Consider the following 18,775-nt stretch of genomic DNA (forward strand, 5'->3'; position numbering starts at 1 on the left):
TGCTAAGAAGTGTCTGGGCTGCTAATGACAGCATTAAAACCCATTAAAATTCCCTAGTTAGTAATATATTATTTTGCAGATATTAATTAATAAATTTCTTTTGCAGCTTCAGAATATATACAGGTGGTTTTTTATATCATTTAGAAAAATGTAAAGTCTGGTGTGAGTTTATTGAAACTTACTGAAGTTCAAAGTTTAACATAAAAAATGGAATTAGTGTGCTTTCAAAAATCTTTGGGGTAAACAGTGAGGTTTATGTGGTGAAATCATTGCTTATAGGTGGAAAAACTGATGTACAAAATATTTTCGAAGCTGATGCATTCAAATTAGGCCAGCTACCATAGAACCAGCGACTCTTCTTGATTGCTTCCCTGTAGCATTGCTATATTTTTGTAAAAACTCATTTGTTTTATCAGGGTTAACTATTTTAATAGTCTTGATAAAGTTTGTATTTATGAATGGTCAGGTCTAACAGGCAGATTATTTGCAGATTCTGGACCATGCTTGCTTTCTTCAGATTAAAAGACCTGTTCTTTTGTTACTTTTTGCCACTGTTGAAGCAGGTAGTTTTGTTGTCCTCCACTACTCCCTCAGTACATAATTTGTGGCAGTTATTAAAATTTTTAGGTGGACAAGAGACTTTTAGTATGTTTTCTGCTGAATTGTTCTTGTATTTTGAGCTCATTTTTCTCATATGGTGCAGCTGGTGCAATTTATATTGCTGAGTTTGAAGACTGCGACATGTTTTTTCACGTTTCTGGCTACTTAGGAGCTGCTGTTGGCAGAATGTATTCTCTAAAATGGAGGCATTAGATTTGTTAAGATCAGTGCTCTTTAGGTTGATTTAAGGCATTCTTGATAGATGGCATTCTAAAAGCTGCAACAGAAGTAGCGAGAGGGTTCATAAGACACGTATAGCCTATTTTTGTAATTAGAATATTTGATTTTTCTGTTGAGAAGTTACTTGTCTTTCTGCACTCAAACTCTTCAAAGAGATTTTGTAGATGATTGTTGGCTTTGGAGACCATATAAATGGCTTCTAGTAGCTGAAGATTTTCCTTTCCTCCTATCCAGTAAAATTTGACCAGTGACATTGCTCCACTGTAAAGAAAATAGATTTGTAAAGTTAAGTGTCATCCAACCTTAAAATTACTGTAGTGATGTCACAATTGTGTTGTAATTCCATATATAAAATCACTGATATTAGGCTAATAAACTTGCATCTGATAGGGAAACTACTCAATCTTGTTCTTCTTTGAAAAGGATCATTCTTAAAATGTTGATTCATTAAGAGCGTTTAATTGAATGTTTCACTCAGAATGTTTTGTTTTGGTCAGAAGAACTGGAGGTTTTGTCATGCTGGTCTTATGCTTCAGCATATTGCATCTTAAGTTAAATCATACACCTAACCTTTTTCTTTTTTTAATTCACCTAACAAATGCTTAGCTGCTTTCATGATGTGTGTATATACATGCTTTAATGAGCTAAATACTAAACTAATTTTTTAAAATTGCTTCTAAGTTTTGAGTTGTTTAAAAGAGATTCTGGAAAAGTCATGCATATTCCAGAAGGAGTGGCTGACTCCATTAAATAGAATGTTTTTGGACAGCCTGAAGTTTCCATGAAAACCTTACCTCCCTACATGCTTAGCACAGACTGCGTTTGCCCAGATTAAAGCAATACAATTTGCAGTAAGATGTGGAAGAATTTCACTTACTGAGTATCTTTTTAACTTGCATTGTTTGATTTCCTGTTCTAGTGCTGTGCTGTTGACCTGATTATTATCAGTATTAATACCATCTTTACATACTTTACCTTATCTTTTTAAAATGACTGATAAGCATATAATCATAATTCAATCTACAACCAGCATAGGAATCATAACACAGATTTCGTTTGTGGTTCAAAGTTCACACTAATTGCAGGGGTTTTAGTCAATAGAGCACCTATTTCTTTAACATGACATGCATCAGGAAATTATAAATGTTCTACATGACTTCCTTAGCATGACAATTTACTCGGTAAATAATAAAATTAGCAAGTGTTCCTACTCTGTCTTGAAATGACAGTAATTTTCAGGCATCTGCTTTTTCCACATCTGGCTTTAATTTAGGTTCTGTGGAACATTTTTTGTTTTTTTAATACCAGTTAGATATTTATGTACAGCTTCAGCAAGAGACTCTGATGACACGCATGGCTTTGAAAGCCAATAGAATCTGTGGGAAACTCCCACGTCAGCACTTAGACCTTGTTTCCACTGGATACAGTTCACTTCGGGAGCTGCCCAAGCTCACATAAAAATTGCACTTCTCTTTTCCAGATCACTTTGTCTCCTTACTCCTAACCTAAACTTTTTAACTTGACATTTGTTCAATTTAGTAGCTGGGCTTAAAATAGAGAAAGCCTATACATCTCTTGAATTATTAATCAGAAACTGGAGGTGTTGATTTGGAGACAGAACAACAACCAACTGAATGACTTCCAGTTTGGTATTTGACTGGGCTGCCCTATGATGGTTACATATCACAGTGCATCTCTAAAACCAGCTCGTTTGCTTGCCACATATGCCAGATTTAACCCTGCAAAATGTATTGGGTTTTGCTGGTGTTGAGAGCTTTTTATATTTAATCTAGTCTAAAATTACAGCTTTCCTGATATGCACTCAACTACTTTTGTGTTAAAGATTAATTTTTACTGATGTGGCACACTTCTGGAAGTGAAAACTGACACATTAATAAAACCGTTAGTCAAGATCATTCCATAGTTGTGGAAGAAACTTTCCCATTTGTAAGATTTTGTAAGAAACTTACTTCTTTAAGGGTACTCATTTTATTGTTGCCCCTTTTCTTCAGAAACAGCTGCCACTGTTCTTCAAGGCCTAGTTAAGCAAAGTAACCAGGCTTATCCTTAGTTGAACATACGTAAGTGCTCTTGAAATCACTGGGAGTGAGGCATCTATTGAAAAGTTTTGATAGAAGGAGCGATAACAGTGCAAAAGTGAAATTTTTCCATGAATTCACTGTAGTATGTGTAGTTGAATTTTTATACAAGACTTTTTCAGCTATATCCATTTTCAGAAGTACAGAAACTTAATTTCCCTTTGTTCTTAATAAGACCCAAGTATAAATATACTTTCTTACTTTGGATTTCAATTCCTAAATTATTTGGATGCTTTAGGAAGCTTTACTATACTTTCTGCTTTCATCAGGATGAAAGAAAATAATAAATTACATAAAAGAAATAAAATTTTCACTTTTTTTATGACTGATTATAAAGGATATAAAGAATCATAAAGGATTTTGGTAAAAATCAAATCTGGACCAGAGGTCATGTTTCTGAATGTGATTATAAAGGTCAGATATTGGTGCCAGCAGGTCATGATGCCTGTGTTATTTTACTTCATTAATTTTGTACTTCAAGTTTTTTGTCTCTTACAATGTGATCCATAGTATCTATAGTTTTTATGACAAGTTCTTGTGGTCAGTGGTTGGTGAGGTCAGAACCCTATTTGGTATTTGCAAAATCCCCTTGCTGTGCTGGTTTACTGTATCCCAAACAATGCCGATTAGAACTCTTATCCTGTAGAAGGGTAGGATTAATTAAAAAAAAATAAAAATCATGCTAGTAAAGTACTTTGAGTTCTTTGAATAGGAGAAAATATGCAAAACCCTTCTTCATTCTGATTCTGCAATTATTTGAAGTTTGTGCCTGACCATTTTTTCAGCTATTTCTTGGGGAACAGGGCTTAGCTGTATAATAGGCAGCTGGTATTAAAAGTGAACTTTGTGCTTATCCAAATTTGGAAGAAAATTCAGAATTTCCAATGTGTTTTGCTATTAAAAATATCCTTCTTGTTTCTGATTCTGCATTATATTATGCAATGTATTTGATGCTGAAACAATAACATATGAATAGCCAAAAAAAACCCCCCAAACAAAACAGAAAAACCCAACACAATATTATAATAGCAAGTTCTGTAACTTAACAATTTTTTTTCTGTTAGCCAAGTAGTATTCAGAATTGAATTTTACTTGGTGTTATGAAAATGTCTTAAAAAAATCACTACTGATGGGTAGACCAAAATTAATATTTGAGACTTTCTGTGTCTGTGAGCTTTTTTGTTTTCCTTCATGTTTTTAATCTGGTGCGTTTCAGGAGAAATTCACTTTGACAGATCCAGGCCTGCCCTGGAATCTCTTCCTTAAGAGATTAAGAGATTAATCTGTTTTCTTTCAGGAGGTGGGTTGGTTTTTTTCTTCTTGAGTTTTCTCATGATGTCAATTAATGTCATCATTTTTCTTCATTCATCAAGCAGTATTTCCCAGATCTTCAAATAATGGTAAACTTTTTCTGCAAAAAAATGGCTGTTGAACACAGTCCAAATGAGAAATGAATCTTGGTTACAGTAGATTTTAAAATGTATGTAAGTTTCCAATGCATTCTGGTTATTATGCTTTGCTATTACATGCCTAAAATAGATTTAGTAAGTCTGTCCTTCACACAGTGTTCTGCTGAATCTATGGTATTTCTCCTGCTGAAATTTTGCCAAGGAGAGGTAGTTGTTACATCAACACAAAGCAGTTCAAACTGAGTTTTATAGCCTTTGAACAAGCCCAAGAATGGTCTTTATGTTGATACCTTATGCTGCTCTTTGAAGAATTTAGAAGTATCTGTCAAGTGTTTCCTCTATTTTGTAGCAAAACATGAGCTCTTTGTCTTTCCCCTGATAACTTTACTCATAACTTCAATTATTATTACTAATAATGCTCAAATGCTCTTCCTAGGACTTACATCAGCAACCAATGTGCACAAATACTCATGTTTCATAATATATTTGAATAAATATATATTTGTCCCTTCAGGCCAGTGAGGGCCATGTGCAGTCTTTTTACTTAGTTGAAGCCAAGGGAAAGAAAGGGGAAGGACAGTTGAAGCCAAGGGAAAGAAAGGGGAAGGACAGTTGATTGTAGGGTTGCACAGAATAGAAAGATTTCTGTGAGTGGACCGTACCACAGGAACGCTTCAAGGAAGATCTCAAGGATGAGAGCCTGCCAAACTTCTGAGCTGGAAGTCCTGTGAGACCAGAGCCTGGCGTGTAATAGTTACAAACATATTTTCATCAATCAATCCTCATTAATGCTTGAATTCCAAAGCAAGATTTAAAAAGTGAGGACAGCTATAGAAACGCTACCCATATCACTTCAAATGAATAAATCTATATTGTCATAAACATCCTATGTGACCTTGTCTCAAAAACATGAAACAACCTTATAAAATACTTTTACTTGCAAATTTTGACTTGTAAATGCTGGCATCCTTCAATAAAAGGTGCTACTGATTAGCTGCATAGATTGATAGATCTATTAAACTTGTATAGTTATTAGTCAAATTAAATGAAACTCTGCAAATTCAAATCTAAGAATTAATACTTGGGGCAGAGATAGAGGAAATGATAACTATTCAGTGTAATGAAGTTTTTTTTAATTTAAACTGCTGTTGATATCAAGCTGTCTTTTTTGTTTGAAATTTCAAATTTATGGAAAAAAATTAGACCAAAACCACTGAAAGAAATGGAATAATGTCATTTGGGTTAGCAACAGAGGGTAATATTTTTTTTTTCACGTATTGAACTGTGAATTGGTGTCATAGTGCCAAAACTTTGATAGAATTTAAATCTTATCTGTCTATAAAATTTCACAGTAAATCTGGCGTAGCTATAAAATTGAAAGTACTGCTATGAATAAACTTAAAATCTAATCAGTTTTTATGTGAGGGAAAAAGCTATGCAACAAATAGTCAGCTATAAAAAAAATTAGCTGTAGTACTATAGCACCTCCTAGGTGCTCTGAAACTGCTGTAGCATTAATGTTTAGTCTATGGTCTTGATAATGCCTATGCAGCTTTTGAGTACTGGTTTGTATAGATAATAATTCAGGATTGTTTGTCCTCTTTCTAAACAGTATTGTTCAGTGGAGGTTAGTACTCTTCAGTATCAGACATTCTCTACCAAGAGGGCTCAAAGTGTCTGTGCTTTCTGATGTCTCCTGTTTTAACAATAACAGCACCTCAAGTACTGTTGCAAAGGTACACTAGTTTTCTTCTTTATGAATTATTTTAATTGCTCTCATTAGATCAGTATCTAAACAAGGAGTATTTGAACTGATGAAGTAATGCTTCAATTTGTGCCATGATAGTAAAGGATATTAAATTGTACTTTATTTAAGATTTTAGAATATATTTAGGTAATGATGAACGTTAACACCCAAAATTTTGAAGTGAACTGCTATACTGAAGCTGTAAAATCTGAAAAATGGATTTGTTGATGTCTTTAGAAACTAATCATGCCTCTAAGGGGCTTTAGTACACTTAATTACATTTTTTACTATTGTCTTCCATAAGGCATAAGAAGACATACCCCCATGTAATGATCCATCACAATGAATTAGCATTAATATGACTGAACAGGTTCAATATTCTGTCATAATTTCTTTGCCAGTGTCTGACATTACAAGGTGAAGAAGCTACAAATTACTTCTGTAGCTGGAATGGCTAATCTAGTGAGTAGGGACTTGGTACTTTTAAAGCATCTCCACAATGTGGGCATACCCTCTTATGGCAGTGAGGACTTCAGCAATTTGAAGTCTGTGAAGGATTCATAAAATTATTAACAATACTTAATGAGCACTTAATGAGAAAGCAGTGAGGAGCCAACTGTCAGATGTTGTTGGGGAGGACTGAAAAAGAGTGGTTTCTTGGAGTTAACTAGAGATAGGGCATGCAGCATGCGCAAATGCAGCACAACACTATCACCATGTTCTATATTCCCTATCCCTCCTTTTTTTTCCTGCTTTGGACATTAAGTGCATGTTTCCCTATGTAGCAATGGTAAAGCTGTTTCTCCTGGAGCATTCCCACCCTTCTGATACTTGACTGAGACAGAAGCGCTGCCCATTTCCATTGCATAATATCTTGGTGTAATTTTTCATGTTTCTGTTTCACCTGCCCCGTATATAGGTAAGGAAATACGGTCTTGAGTGTTTTGGTTGCTCCATTGGCAGGTGTAGACACAAAATATACTAATCCAGGCACAAAATGTGATCTTAAGAATCTAAAGGTAAAGAAACATGATCAAAGGAGTTAAAAACTCAACTAGGTTGCCCATGGAGATAGTTTTGCAAAGTGCTTTTCCTCCTTCTCCCTAAGGATTATCCAGAGTTTGAAGATACAGCAATGTTGAACAACCATGCCTAAAAACTGATATGGAATTACTGAAGTGGTGTATCACTTCAAAACAGTGGAGTTACGAACATGAATTTCCTATAAATTCTGGCCTAGTTTTCTAGGAGTCTCACACATTGAAATTCATGGGGAGTTACACACTGAGATCCTAAAATCTTTCTTCATAATTGGATCCAAATGTTTTTGGCTTGTAGTCTGTTCTCTCCTTGTACTCTGTTTCCACTTCTTTCTGTCTGGAAGAGGACTAGTACTTTACAACACTAACCAGGTGTTTGAGAGAGATATTTGTTACCTGGCTAGTAAGAGCCTTAATTTAGGGCTGTAATAGATTTAATACTCGATCTCCTTATCTTGCTTAAAATGGTAAAATAACTTCTCCATGTTCTCAGCTATGCACTTCAGCAGTCAGATTGCAGCAGTTTGTTACTAAAAAGTTAAAATGAGTGCTGCTTATGACTCTTAAATTTAATACAGCATCAAAGTTTATAGTAGGGGGGGAAAGTATCAAAAACGTGGTAACAGACAGTAATAGTAAGAATAATAGTGTGCAAGTCTACCTCTCGCACTCTCACTCTTTCATTACTATGTGTATACAGAAGAGAGTACCCTGATACACATAGAAAAAGAGGTCATTAATACATATTGTAATTTGTCAACATTATTCTACAGCATTTGTATTTATTTATATTATCCTAATATTAAGCTGTCCAGCTGCCTTGACATAGAAAATGCTTTACAGATTTTGGTTTTGTTTTATTGAAATGTTCACTCAAACCTATCTTCCCATCACTTGCCCTTGTTATCCCTCTGCATCTGTCTGAAAGATATTATTTTAGCTGGTTGAAATGGCCTTTGAATAGTGCTGCTGTCAAATCCACACATCCCTGTTATGTTAAATCAAGATACCATATATTTCTCTTTTGGATACCATAATAATATTTGGTATTTTTGATGGATTTTGGATTTCCATGGCTCCAAGGGTTTAGGCAACAGCAAGCTGATAAGAAGTGTAGAGAATGTACAGTGCCTACTCATTTCCTGTTCTGTTTGCAAGATTCAGGTAGTCCCTGATTCCTGTCAGTGCCTGCTTTGCAAGGTGAATAAGCAAGACCAGACTGTAATCCTGATAAAATTTAACGAAATTGAATGCCACTGAAGTCACATTGTTTAGTGAAGACAGTAACAATAACATATAGATAAAAATAAAAACCTTGTCAGAGTACTCTGTGTCTCATGGTAATTGGGTTCATAAATCCCTGGAGTAAACTTTTGGGGAATAACTTTCTAACATGTTGGTAATCTGCACTGATTAGAGGTTCATTTTATGGTTCTGTCATAAAAAGGTAATTGTTTAACTGTGATTGGGATCTGATTTTTCTCTGTAACTGCAGCACTAACTATTGGTATGTGATAAACAAAAGGAGAATTATCAAGTGATTATGATCTTGTTCCTGCAGAAAGAATGTCTTAATGTGTCCCTCTGCTCTCAGCTTCTTTGTCTGATGCTCCAAATACTAGTGTTACTGAAATAGGGCATTTTTATGCCCACAAAGAAAAGAGTAAGGAGACATAAGCTTCTTAAAATTCAAGTTGTGTGAAGGGGAGGGCAGGGAAAGTTAAGGCAGCTTAATGGTTAACCTTTCTGCCCCCAAAAATCAATTCTTCTGAATCTTCTTGCACTTCCCCTTTGTGGGAGTAGAGATTATGAAGTTGTCAGCTGTCCCCGTCCCTTTTTTGCACAAGGTGTACCAAAAAGTTCTCAAGTCTCCTTTACATTTGAGACCCAGCCAAATGATACATCGAGATGCATCACAGCTTGCAATGACTAAGTGCTCTTAAAAATTACTGTGCATTTGAACTCTTTTTCTGCAAACCCAACTCTTGATGTCTTTCTCTGAGGAAGCCCAGAAGAACCATATGAGTTTGAGTAATAACAGGAAAAACAATGTTCGTAATTCCTGAAGTAACCTCAGAAAACTGTATCTATCTTAAGAATGAGTCCCTCTACTGGAATTCTAGTGAAGACAGGATAGTCAGTAAGCAAGAAGCTGAAGTTTGTGAATTAATGCTTAAAATACTGAGAGGGACCAAGTGCGTATCTGGAGACAAAACTGTGATCCTCTTAGTGCAGGGCTTTCAGCCTCCTTTCTTTCCCTTCCCAGGATGCTGACTTTTTCTTTGTCCTTGCTCTAATCAATTTTCCTTCCTTGCGGGATTTGGGATTAGTTAGGTGGTGAGGACAATAGTTACACTTTCTAAAATATCTAGCTAGTTTTTACAGAGGAGGCTTTATAAAAGCAAAACTGTCTTTTGGGCTAGGCTGCAATTTTGAACGAGGTGTATCATTATTAAAACAATGTTTGGCAAATTAGGATTATAACCTGCATTCTCTTTTTTGGGGGGGGGGGGGGGGCGGGGCGGAGAGTAATTCTCTTCTAGAAAGATTTTCAAACTATGTTGACTCCTTTTTCTTTGAAGGAAAAATCTCCAGTAAAGAAGGGAGAAGTAAAATAATTTAGGGATTAAATCTCTTCCATTCCAATATATTTTGTTACAATGAAGAATAAATAGACTGTCCAAGATGCATTCTATTATCCTCATGTGAAGAATAAGAAATTACACAACACAGACAAACATGCTGATAAACTTTGTTTTATAATTAAGAACATAAATTATACAATGTGCATCTTAGTGCAAGCGAACAGTTGCAGAGTATATGGGCCCCTGTAGATCGTTCGAGTAAAAAAAAGAAAAAAAGCTTGCTGCTGGACAAATTACTACCAGATGCAGATTTCAATAAACACATACTGTTGTAGCCTTACCCAAAGGTGCTATGAATTTCTTGAGGCAAGTCTGCCTCTGCATTCACTAAACTGTTGAATGTTTGAACGTTAATTGAGTTACTGTATTATTTACGAATACACTCCATCCCCCCGGTTTTTAATGTACTCTCTTCATCTTGTAGACCTTTAAAGGTTGTCCACAAGAGTATTTAATTGTTAACCATGTTTGCATTCTTCTGACAATCTATATTTCCTCTGGAAATGTCTCTCATACTCCTCTTAAGGCATTCATGTTAGAGTTGCACAAGAGAACTTGTGCTGTTAGTTATCACATATACCAAGTGCATTGGTATTTTGTTATTGTCAACAGGTAATTTTGACTACAAGACCTTTCTGTACAAACAGTAGTAGCTTTTTTTCCAACTTTCTAAACCACTGATTTTCCTGTAAATATAGGTGGAACTAGTAAGTGGTAATAAATGAAGTTGATTACAGTGTGAAGAGTAGTTGAAAAATCATGCAGATTCACCACAACTTCTCTTTAAGGTCAGTGATTGCTAATTCACATTCACATGACAATCAGAGGAAATTAAGCATCACAAATTTTAATAACAAAACATCAATATTAAGACCTACTTCCATGGAAAACCCTTTGTAAACTACTTCTCAAATCTTCACAGTTTCTTAGGGTTTCTTTCTTTATGAAGTATGCAATAATTTTACCAGCATGATTTTTTAAAGATTTACATCCATATTGCTACTATAATGCAAATATTGTTGGCTAAAGTTGACACTAATTTTGCAGAGATTTATAAAACAGGCAAATTTGAATAGCCTTTAAAATTAGTACTAACCTAGCTCTTACTGGTTAGAAGAATCTTCTTTCTATTCGATTCTGAATATTTTCATGTTATTTACACTTTAATGAACATCTCTACAAAGTGCTGGTATTGCCTTTGCCTTACTCTAGTTCAGGCTCTCCTGAAGTTTCCTTTTTACAACATCTTTTTCTTGAACACATTATAACTTGGCTTCTAGCTGAAATCTGCTATGCAGCATACTTGTTTTTATGGAATTGGCTGGAATCCTGGAGAGACCACCTGATAGCTTAGGAGTGATAAAAATTAATGACCAATTCCATAGTTAAAACCCAGATTTGATTCTAAGATTAGCCTATTTGTGCCTGAGAAGATAAGGATTGCTTATCTTAGTTTTTCCTTAGCAGTGATTTCTCTTAGTTGATTTAAGGGCAAACTGATGGAAAATTACCTCCTTGTAAATGAAAGTTGCGTCTGACCTCATGAAGAGACATCAGAATAGTTTATAGTGTTATGCATACAATAAAAATTTTGCCCAGAGAAAAATATTTCATTTTTAAGTTTGGAGAACATAACTTTAAAAAAAAAAAAAAAAAAATAAAAAATTTAGGACCAGTTTCTGTTTTCTTGGTCTCTCAACCTTTAAAAACCTTACTCTATATGTTAACTAATTAACATGTTTCTGATCAGCAATGAGTTGTTGCGTTCCCTAGATATTGAGTCTGGGACACTGAAACTATACTTCACATGTAATATTTCATGAAGCAAGAGCAGCTTGTGAGTTACTGAGTTTGTTATGTTATTTTCATACACAGGAAAGCTTTTGTCATTCTACAGGTGTGGTGATGAGTTTTAAAGTAATTTAACTGTTATACAGCAACCTTAAAATAATGCAGTTTTATTGGATAAGTATGACTGGCTTTGATAAGGGGAAAAAGCTAGACCGCAAAATCTAACAACATACTCTTAAAAAAGTTAGGTTGAACTGCAAGCCTTAATATGAAGTGAAAATCATGGCTAAAACATGAGTAAGAATATATATGAAGCAAATATTACTAGTTTTATCTTTAAGTTTCTCAACTCATTAGCACTTTGTCACTAAAGGCAGGAAGGCCAAATGCAAGTCCTTAGACCTTGTTGGTATTTTTTTATACTCTTCAAGAACATGAAAAATGAAAATCGAATTTTGCATGTAGTCATTGGTTTTCAGTAGAAAATGGTTCCCTCTATGAGACTTTAGATTAGATTAACAGGTTGCCCAAAAGGGTCATGAACTCTCCATCCTCAGAGGTATTCTAAAGCTGTCTCAGCATGGTTCGATGTGCTCCAGGTGACCCTGCTCAAGCAGGGGGTTGGACAAGATGCCCTCCAGAGGTCCCTTCTAACTCAGTCATTCTGCGATTCTGTGAGTTGCCTGTCTTTAGTCTCACAGAGCCAAGCGTCTGCTCTTTAAACAAATACAGCAATCAAAATAAGCAGGTGTACCAGGTTTCAGAGTTTTGGGAGGAATTATTATTATTAACTCTAAAAATGGGACTGGAGAAATCACTCCTCAAATCACAGGGAGAAGGGGAGCACACAGGTCTGTTCCAGCAGCATATATGTATGTGCCCAGTTAAAGAAAGCCTGAGACCAAGTGGGGGATCTGACAGATTCTTGTAAAAGAAATAAAAACTTGATTCTGTAATGCGTGAAAAGAAAACTAAATCAGACTCAGATAATTTTTATAAAATAAATTTAGTAAAAATAGTCCTTAACTTATCTATGAAAGTCCTTTTTCAAAATTATCTCAGATATCCATGTCAGCATTGTCCTCAGCTGAAGCACTGTGTACCAATGTATGTTTCAGTCCTGTGAGTTCAGGGGACTCTAAGACTGTGCGTAGCAGTTATGCGTATGAAGGTATACATGCAGATGTTGTCTTATTATTGAAGTGCAAAATGTTACAAAACGATTATTTAATGGCACATGACTCTCTCATAGCAAATTAAGACAAGAAGTGAATTGACTCTATTCCAGTTAAAACACAAAAGTAAACATAATAAAACTAGTCTGTTTGGAATGAACTTAAAGCAGTGAGATTATAGAAATAATTTTGGAGAAATATGCTATATGTGCAAGCACATTAGTACTTTGTCATCTTGAAATACGGGTTCTGTTTAAGTACTTACTATACATGAAATAAATTTCTGTAATTTTGAAGGACTGACTCAAGCCTACCTGACAATGAATTTGATCCTGTGCAGGTTAAGTGTGAAATTATGTAAGTTAATCAATAAATACAAAAACCACGTTTAAGGAAGTTAAGGAAAAGATACAAACTGTGATTTAGATGGAGGTAACTAGTAAGATGCTTATTTATTTTGTTATAAATAAAGTACAAAGAAAAGTCACAGAAGTAGAGAAGGGGAGCACAAGTAAACCTGTGAAGAATTACTTTCCAACCTCTCAAGGGGATAGGGGTTAAGAGATACAGTTTTAAAAGGGTTTATGTTGTTCAAAAGTTTATTTATCTAGTGTCTACTGAGACAGTGTGCCTGTCTACTGAGACAGTGTGCCAACAACAGCAAACCCCAAATGTAAGTTAAAAAGAAAAAGAGAAAACTACTACTGGAAAAGAATATGAAGGCATAACAAAGCTATTTAAAATTATTACAGTGCAACAGCTGGTTTTGCTAATGTTTCTTGGTTATTTAGAAAAAATAATAATCCAAGTTCTTATTCCCTTTGTCTTCTCACTTTTAGTAACTGTAATATATGAAGTTTGCTATCCTATGACTCATTCTTCCCACAAATACTATTTCTTTGAATAGCCCTTGTAAAAACATGCATTTCATATTAGTTGTCTTAGTTGGCAATTGGGTAGACTTTTTTCTTCCTGGGTGAGTGATTTATATGTACTAATCTTTGGATCTGCCTCTGCCACACATGGTGCATACCAAAATAGTGGTAATACTGTGCTGTACTGCTGTACCTACAATTACTGTGCTCGTGTTTTTGAAAGAATAGAGTTGGCTGGTAGAGTATATCAATCACTGAAACTAGTTTAATCTCTTTTTCCACAGGCAATAGTCTTATATCTAATAATGATATCTTATATGTGTTTTCAGGGACAGACAGTCATGAAATTGAGGCTTGATTTCAATTCTTAGTGGAATTAAGAAAGATAATGGGCAAGAAGGAGCAAATGCAAAATAAGATGTTATTTCCAGCCTCCAAAAGAAGCCTCTTTGCATGAGTTTGGCTCACTATAAGAAATACTAAAAAGAACTGTGGAAGCTAAATGACTGAGGTTCATTCAGATAAAGAATTGAAGAACATCTGTTACAGCTTTCATATGTGAATGACTGCTGGGCAGTCTATTTTAACTTTATCACTATAGGTAGTCATGGCAGTATTCTAAAGAACAGGCACAGTTGTAGGCTTTCTTGCTGCTTTCACAATACTTTACATTTTCTCTGATGGCACAATGGAACAGGCAAGCTCATATGAGAGAATTCAATACTGAATTATATATACTCTGTGAGTTTGTCCAACTGTGCTAGCATGCATTCATGACAGCAGCACGCATGGATATTGATATGGTCATCATCCTCTCCAGCTGTCTTTGGTTCCCCAAAGAGAGGGGTGGATTAACTGGGGACAACCTTTGGATTGAGCCCAAACTGTAAAACATAAGCTCATGCTTTCAGATGGGTAATGAAATACTTTAGAACCTGCCTTTACTGGAATTACGGGGTTTGCGTTGGTTTGGGCTACTTTTTAGATATTTCTGCTTTTTGGATTTAATCTAGAGTTTAGAATTTGGATCAAATTGTTTAATGCATTTAATAAGTAATTTAATATGGTTTAATGAGGGTTTAATATGTATTATTTATGCTTGCAGATTATATTTGGATTACTCAACAGAGTAAAATCTTGGTTATAGCTGAAACGTGTTGATAAAGTTCAAGGACCTGATTGTGAATTTTCTTTTTATACAGTGGAAATTAGAGATGGTTATGGGAGATTTGGGAAAAGGAGGGAATACTTGCTGTTAAATATATTTTTAGTTAAATTGAAGCGTAATGGTCACAAACATGATTTTTCTGCTAAGTGAGGTTACACTCAAGTAAGGTTGGTCATAAACAAATTATCAAACAAATTTTTATAATGTAGCATTAGTAACATCCTTATCTCATAAGTAATAGCTGGCGGAGGATGCTATATGGGTTTTCAGGACAATACTAGAAAAAGGTTAGTGTATTTGGAAAACTGCTAGGATTTAAGCTCACTTATGAAAGAGAAAAATTTTGTTTTCATAAAGAATTTCCTAAATTGAAGAATGAATTCTGTGATCATTGAGCCTTTTGCTTTCAAAGGAGAATGATGTTTCCAGCTCTAGCATAAAATCTGTTATCCTTCATTCTGATTGTAAAGTGGGATTTTTCTTCACTCTCTTCTATTTAAAAGCAAAAGGAAAGAACTTGTGGCAGAGAAAATTGCTTCTAGAATAGACTGCATATTTAGAATGTTATTTTAATGTGAAGGGATGAGGTAATAGAGTAAAACAATAATCAGAAAGCTGCAATATTTGACTCCAGTATCAAAAACAACTTCACAGTCTTGATCTTTATTGTACTTTTAAAAAAATTTTGTGGGGGCCTCTGATTAGCATATCTGTTTCAGGAAGAGTATCAAGTGTACTCTAATTTCATATTTAAATATGGGATCTGATTAATACTTCAGGCATGCAAGAGAGCTATAACATTAAGACTGTGGTTACTATAGTGAGATGCTATTATAGACATCACAAGACTTGTTATACAAGGAAACATGATTACTTTGGATTAAAGAAGTTGCCAAAGGCTTGAAAGATTTATAGGTGCTGCCACTTTGAGTTATATATAACTTCATTATTTTGTTGAAAATGTTTAGATCTAGAATTAATGAAGCACAATAAATGCTGATGAAATGAATCAGTAGGTTTGACAGCTTTTAACTGATGCTGAGCAAATGATGAATTTTATTGTAGTATTCTTTAAGTCTCAAAATTGCTAGATAATTTACAGAAAGTAATAAATTGAGCATTTGCACAGACAAATGAAACTAATAGTCTTTACAACGGGGTGACATGCATCAGAATTTACATGATCAAGACATCAATTTGAGCATATTTCTTTAACAGTTTATTGTTCATATGCATGTGAGAGAGGAAATGGTCTATTGTGTTTGTGGAGGAGGTGTCTATAGTCTGGGTCTTGGAGACAAAAAATGTTGAGAGCAGTCAGTGTCTGCAAAGATGTAAGGAGGAAACACAAGGATGAGTGAGAGCAATGCCAATGCACTGGTCCTGTGTCTGAGCAAGACAAGAATTGAGTACCATCAAGAAGTCTAAACTGTGCTGTCCTGGGGACAAAGGAATTGACAGTTGTAGTTTGAAAGGGGTCTGGAGCTTGTTGAAATACTAGGTAGGCTGAGTGAGTTAGTTTTAAATGTTCTGAGTTTAAGAGGGGCATAGAGGAGTTTAGATCAGAGATTGCAAGCCTCAGGCAAAGAGGAAGCGGGGAAATGTGGCTTTAGAAACAAAAGACTTAAATTTGGCTTTTTTTCTGCAGTATCTCCAAAATTTAGTCATGGTTAGTGTAATTAGAAGGGATGATGAAATATAAATTCATAACAGCATGGTGGTGTGCTGGGCTGCTGCAAGGTCTCTTTTTTATGTGAATTAAGAGTTCAGTGAATGCAGATCATATCAATTTGATCATTCCATTAATCTCAGCTGTTTAAAATTGGCTGCATTTAAACATTGCTTCATTAACCCAGCTCAGAGACTAGTGTGTCATCAGTAACTTTTTCTAGACAGCTGCATTCCATTCTATTATATGAAGTCTGTAGTACTGCAGAGATGTTTCAAAACGATTATTATTTTAACAGCTGGCTAATTGCAAATTATTTATTGGGTTGTTAGAGTTAGCTGAGCAGTCATCATTTGCTCTTGTTACCATGATGCAGAATTAGTTACGTGTATTAATGTGAGTGTTAGTAAAATCTGAATGAGAAATGAGCAATAACCAATGATGAAAGGCTTTTAAGTTTTGAAATAGTCTTACGACATTTGTTTCTTACAAGCAATACTATAAAAAGAAAATATGTAATGGCAGAAATTGTTCTTGAGTTTCATTTGACTCTCCTTCTGTAATGTGACTCAGGAATTTAGTTATGTAAAAGTATGACTGAGTCCCTTTTGCCTTTGGGTGAAATCCAGAATGAGATTGGATTTCACTAAATTGGAAAAGTTCTTTCCCAGTCTTTTAAACTTTGAATTTGGGACAAAACTACACCAAAAGCTGGAATAGGTTCCTAATCTAGCTATTTTGTGATCAGGTGGTTGGTTTTTTCTCTTCAAATAGTGTCTGATTACTAAATTAAGCTCTCAACATTAATAAATCAATCCCCTGCAGAATAAAACCTGTAATTTTTCATATATGTTGTCTTTTGTACCTTTTGAAGTATAGCTCTTACAGCTGTGGAGTGAATCCCTGGGTAGAGATAGCAAAGAGAGAGAGTAAAAAAGAATCCAGGTGCATATTGTATAGTTTCTTCACGTGACGTGCTTAACATATGCCAGAGAATTTGAAAGTGATGTATTTACTCCTGTTAACAGTATGCTATTTGGGTTATTTTTTTGTTATGTGTGAAAAGTCAAGTGTGGTTTCTGTCACAACCTGCCCAAATGACTGGTTTTTTTCAGAAGTCTAATACACTATGCGGTGTAATACATTTGAGACACACCAGTTCAGTGTGTGTATTTATACTAACAGTAAGTGTAAGTAGGTGGGGAAGCATAGAGAAGGATCATTCAGAACTGCATGAGCGCTATTTAAAAAACAAACCAATCCACCTGACTAGCCTGACCACTTTGTGTTGGAATGCATATGCCTTACCATTTAGAGGGTAAAAGAGTGTCTGCAGAGCCAATCGTGTAGAAAGTGTTTTCTGGTCTGAAGTGCTGCATGCTGACTTGCAAAACCTACGTTCCAAATTGCATTGGAATATATTAACTTTTAATTTCTTGATCCATGCTATACAGGGCAACACAGAATCAAAATCTTAAAATACTAACAGTCCATTCGTTCTGTATGTCTTTAGAGCTGGAGGACAGAAGGGAAGAATGGAAATGATCTCTGACCAATATTATATGTTAGTGGCAATTAGGAAAAATCCATTAGCCCGCAAAAAACAACAGCTGGAATTTATCTTGTCTTGCAAGCTTTCAGCTAATTTTTCTCACTGTATCCCACCCAAAGGTATTTTTAAAACTGTTTGGATGAAGACAGCTCTTATTCTCTCCCTTGTGCTTATATTGACATAGTCACAGATGTTGTTACTGTGCAAACCACTATATTTTTTTTTTTCTCTTAAATACTTTCCTGGCTTCCCTTTTGCTGTGACGATTTTTTCGTTGTTGTTGGGAGATGGAACTATTTCATTCATGGGCCACAAATGTTTTCTTTTAAGTATTCAAAACGTCTCATCCTTCTATTGTGTTTTTCTAGTTTACTATAAACTGCTCCAGTCCTATTCCAATATAGTTTTGTTTAAACCTTCTGTTCTGTTATTTTTAAAATTTTCTCAGTATTGCTTTAGTTTTCCAAGATGTATCATCACTGTCATTTTAGCAATGAAATTTTGCTGTCTCATTCACTTACTTCAATCAGATCTGTAGTTTACTTTGTGTTTAACTGTATCATGACACTTTTCTCTCATGCCCTATGTCATCCATAATTTCTGTACTTGATTCAAACCTGTTTGCCTTAGCTTTGAATGTCGACTTTGTATCATCTGTATGTTTCATACATCTGCATGATTTGAAATAAAAATGTTAATCTTTTCAAATTCCAGATTTACAAACATACTTCATGTTATTTAATCGTAAGCTCCCTGAATGAACAG

The 18,775-nt window shown here is 34.9% G+C and overlaps 1 protein-coding gene across 9 annotated transcripts in view; it reads left to right on the forward strand.

The window, feature by feature from the left end:
- ATG7 (autophagy related 7) overlaps positions 1–18,775 on the forward strand; it is a 133,039-nt gene that overhangs the window by 52,163 nt on the left and 62,101 nt on the right. Inside the window, exon 18 of one of the 9 annotated variants that reach the window (XM_069769767.1) lies at positions 13,951–14,040. The exons of 7 other annotated variants lie outside the window; for them this stretch is intronic. In XM_069769767.1, the coding sequence (XP_069625868.1) occupies positions 13,951–13,992 (42 nt within the window). In that variant the 3' untranslated portion in view covers positions 13,993–14,040. Of the gene's footprint in view, positions 1–13,950; positions 14,041–18,775 lie in introns of those variants that run through there. One more of the 9 variants, XM_069769757.1, reaches the window with a different exon arrangement.

Source organism: Haliaeetus albicilla, chromosome 24 (genome assembly GCF_947461875.1).
Source record: "Haliaeetus albicilla chromosome 24, bHalAlb1.1, whole genome shotgun sequence".
Lineage (NCBI taxonomy): Eukaryota > Metazoa > Chordata > Aves > Accipitriformes > Accipitridae > Haliaeetus > Haliaeetus albicilla.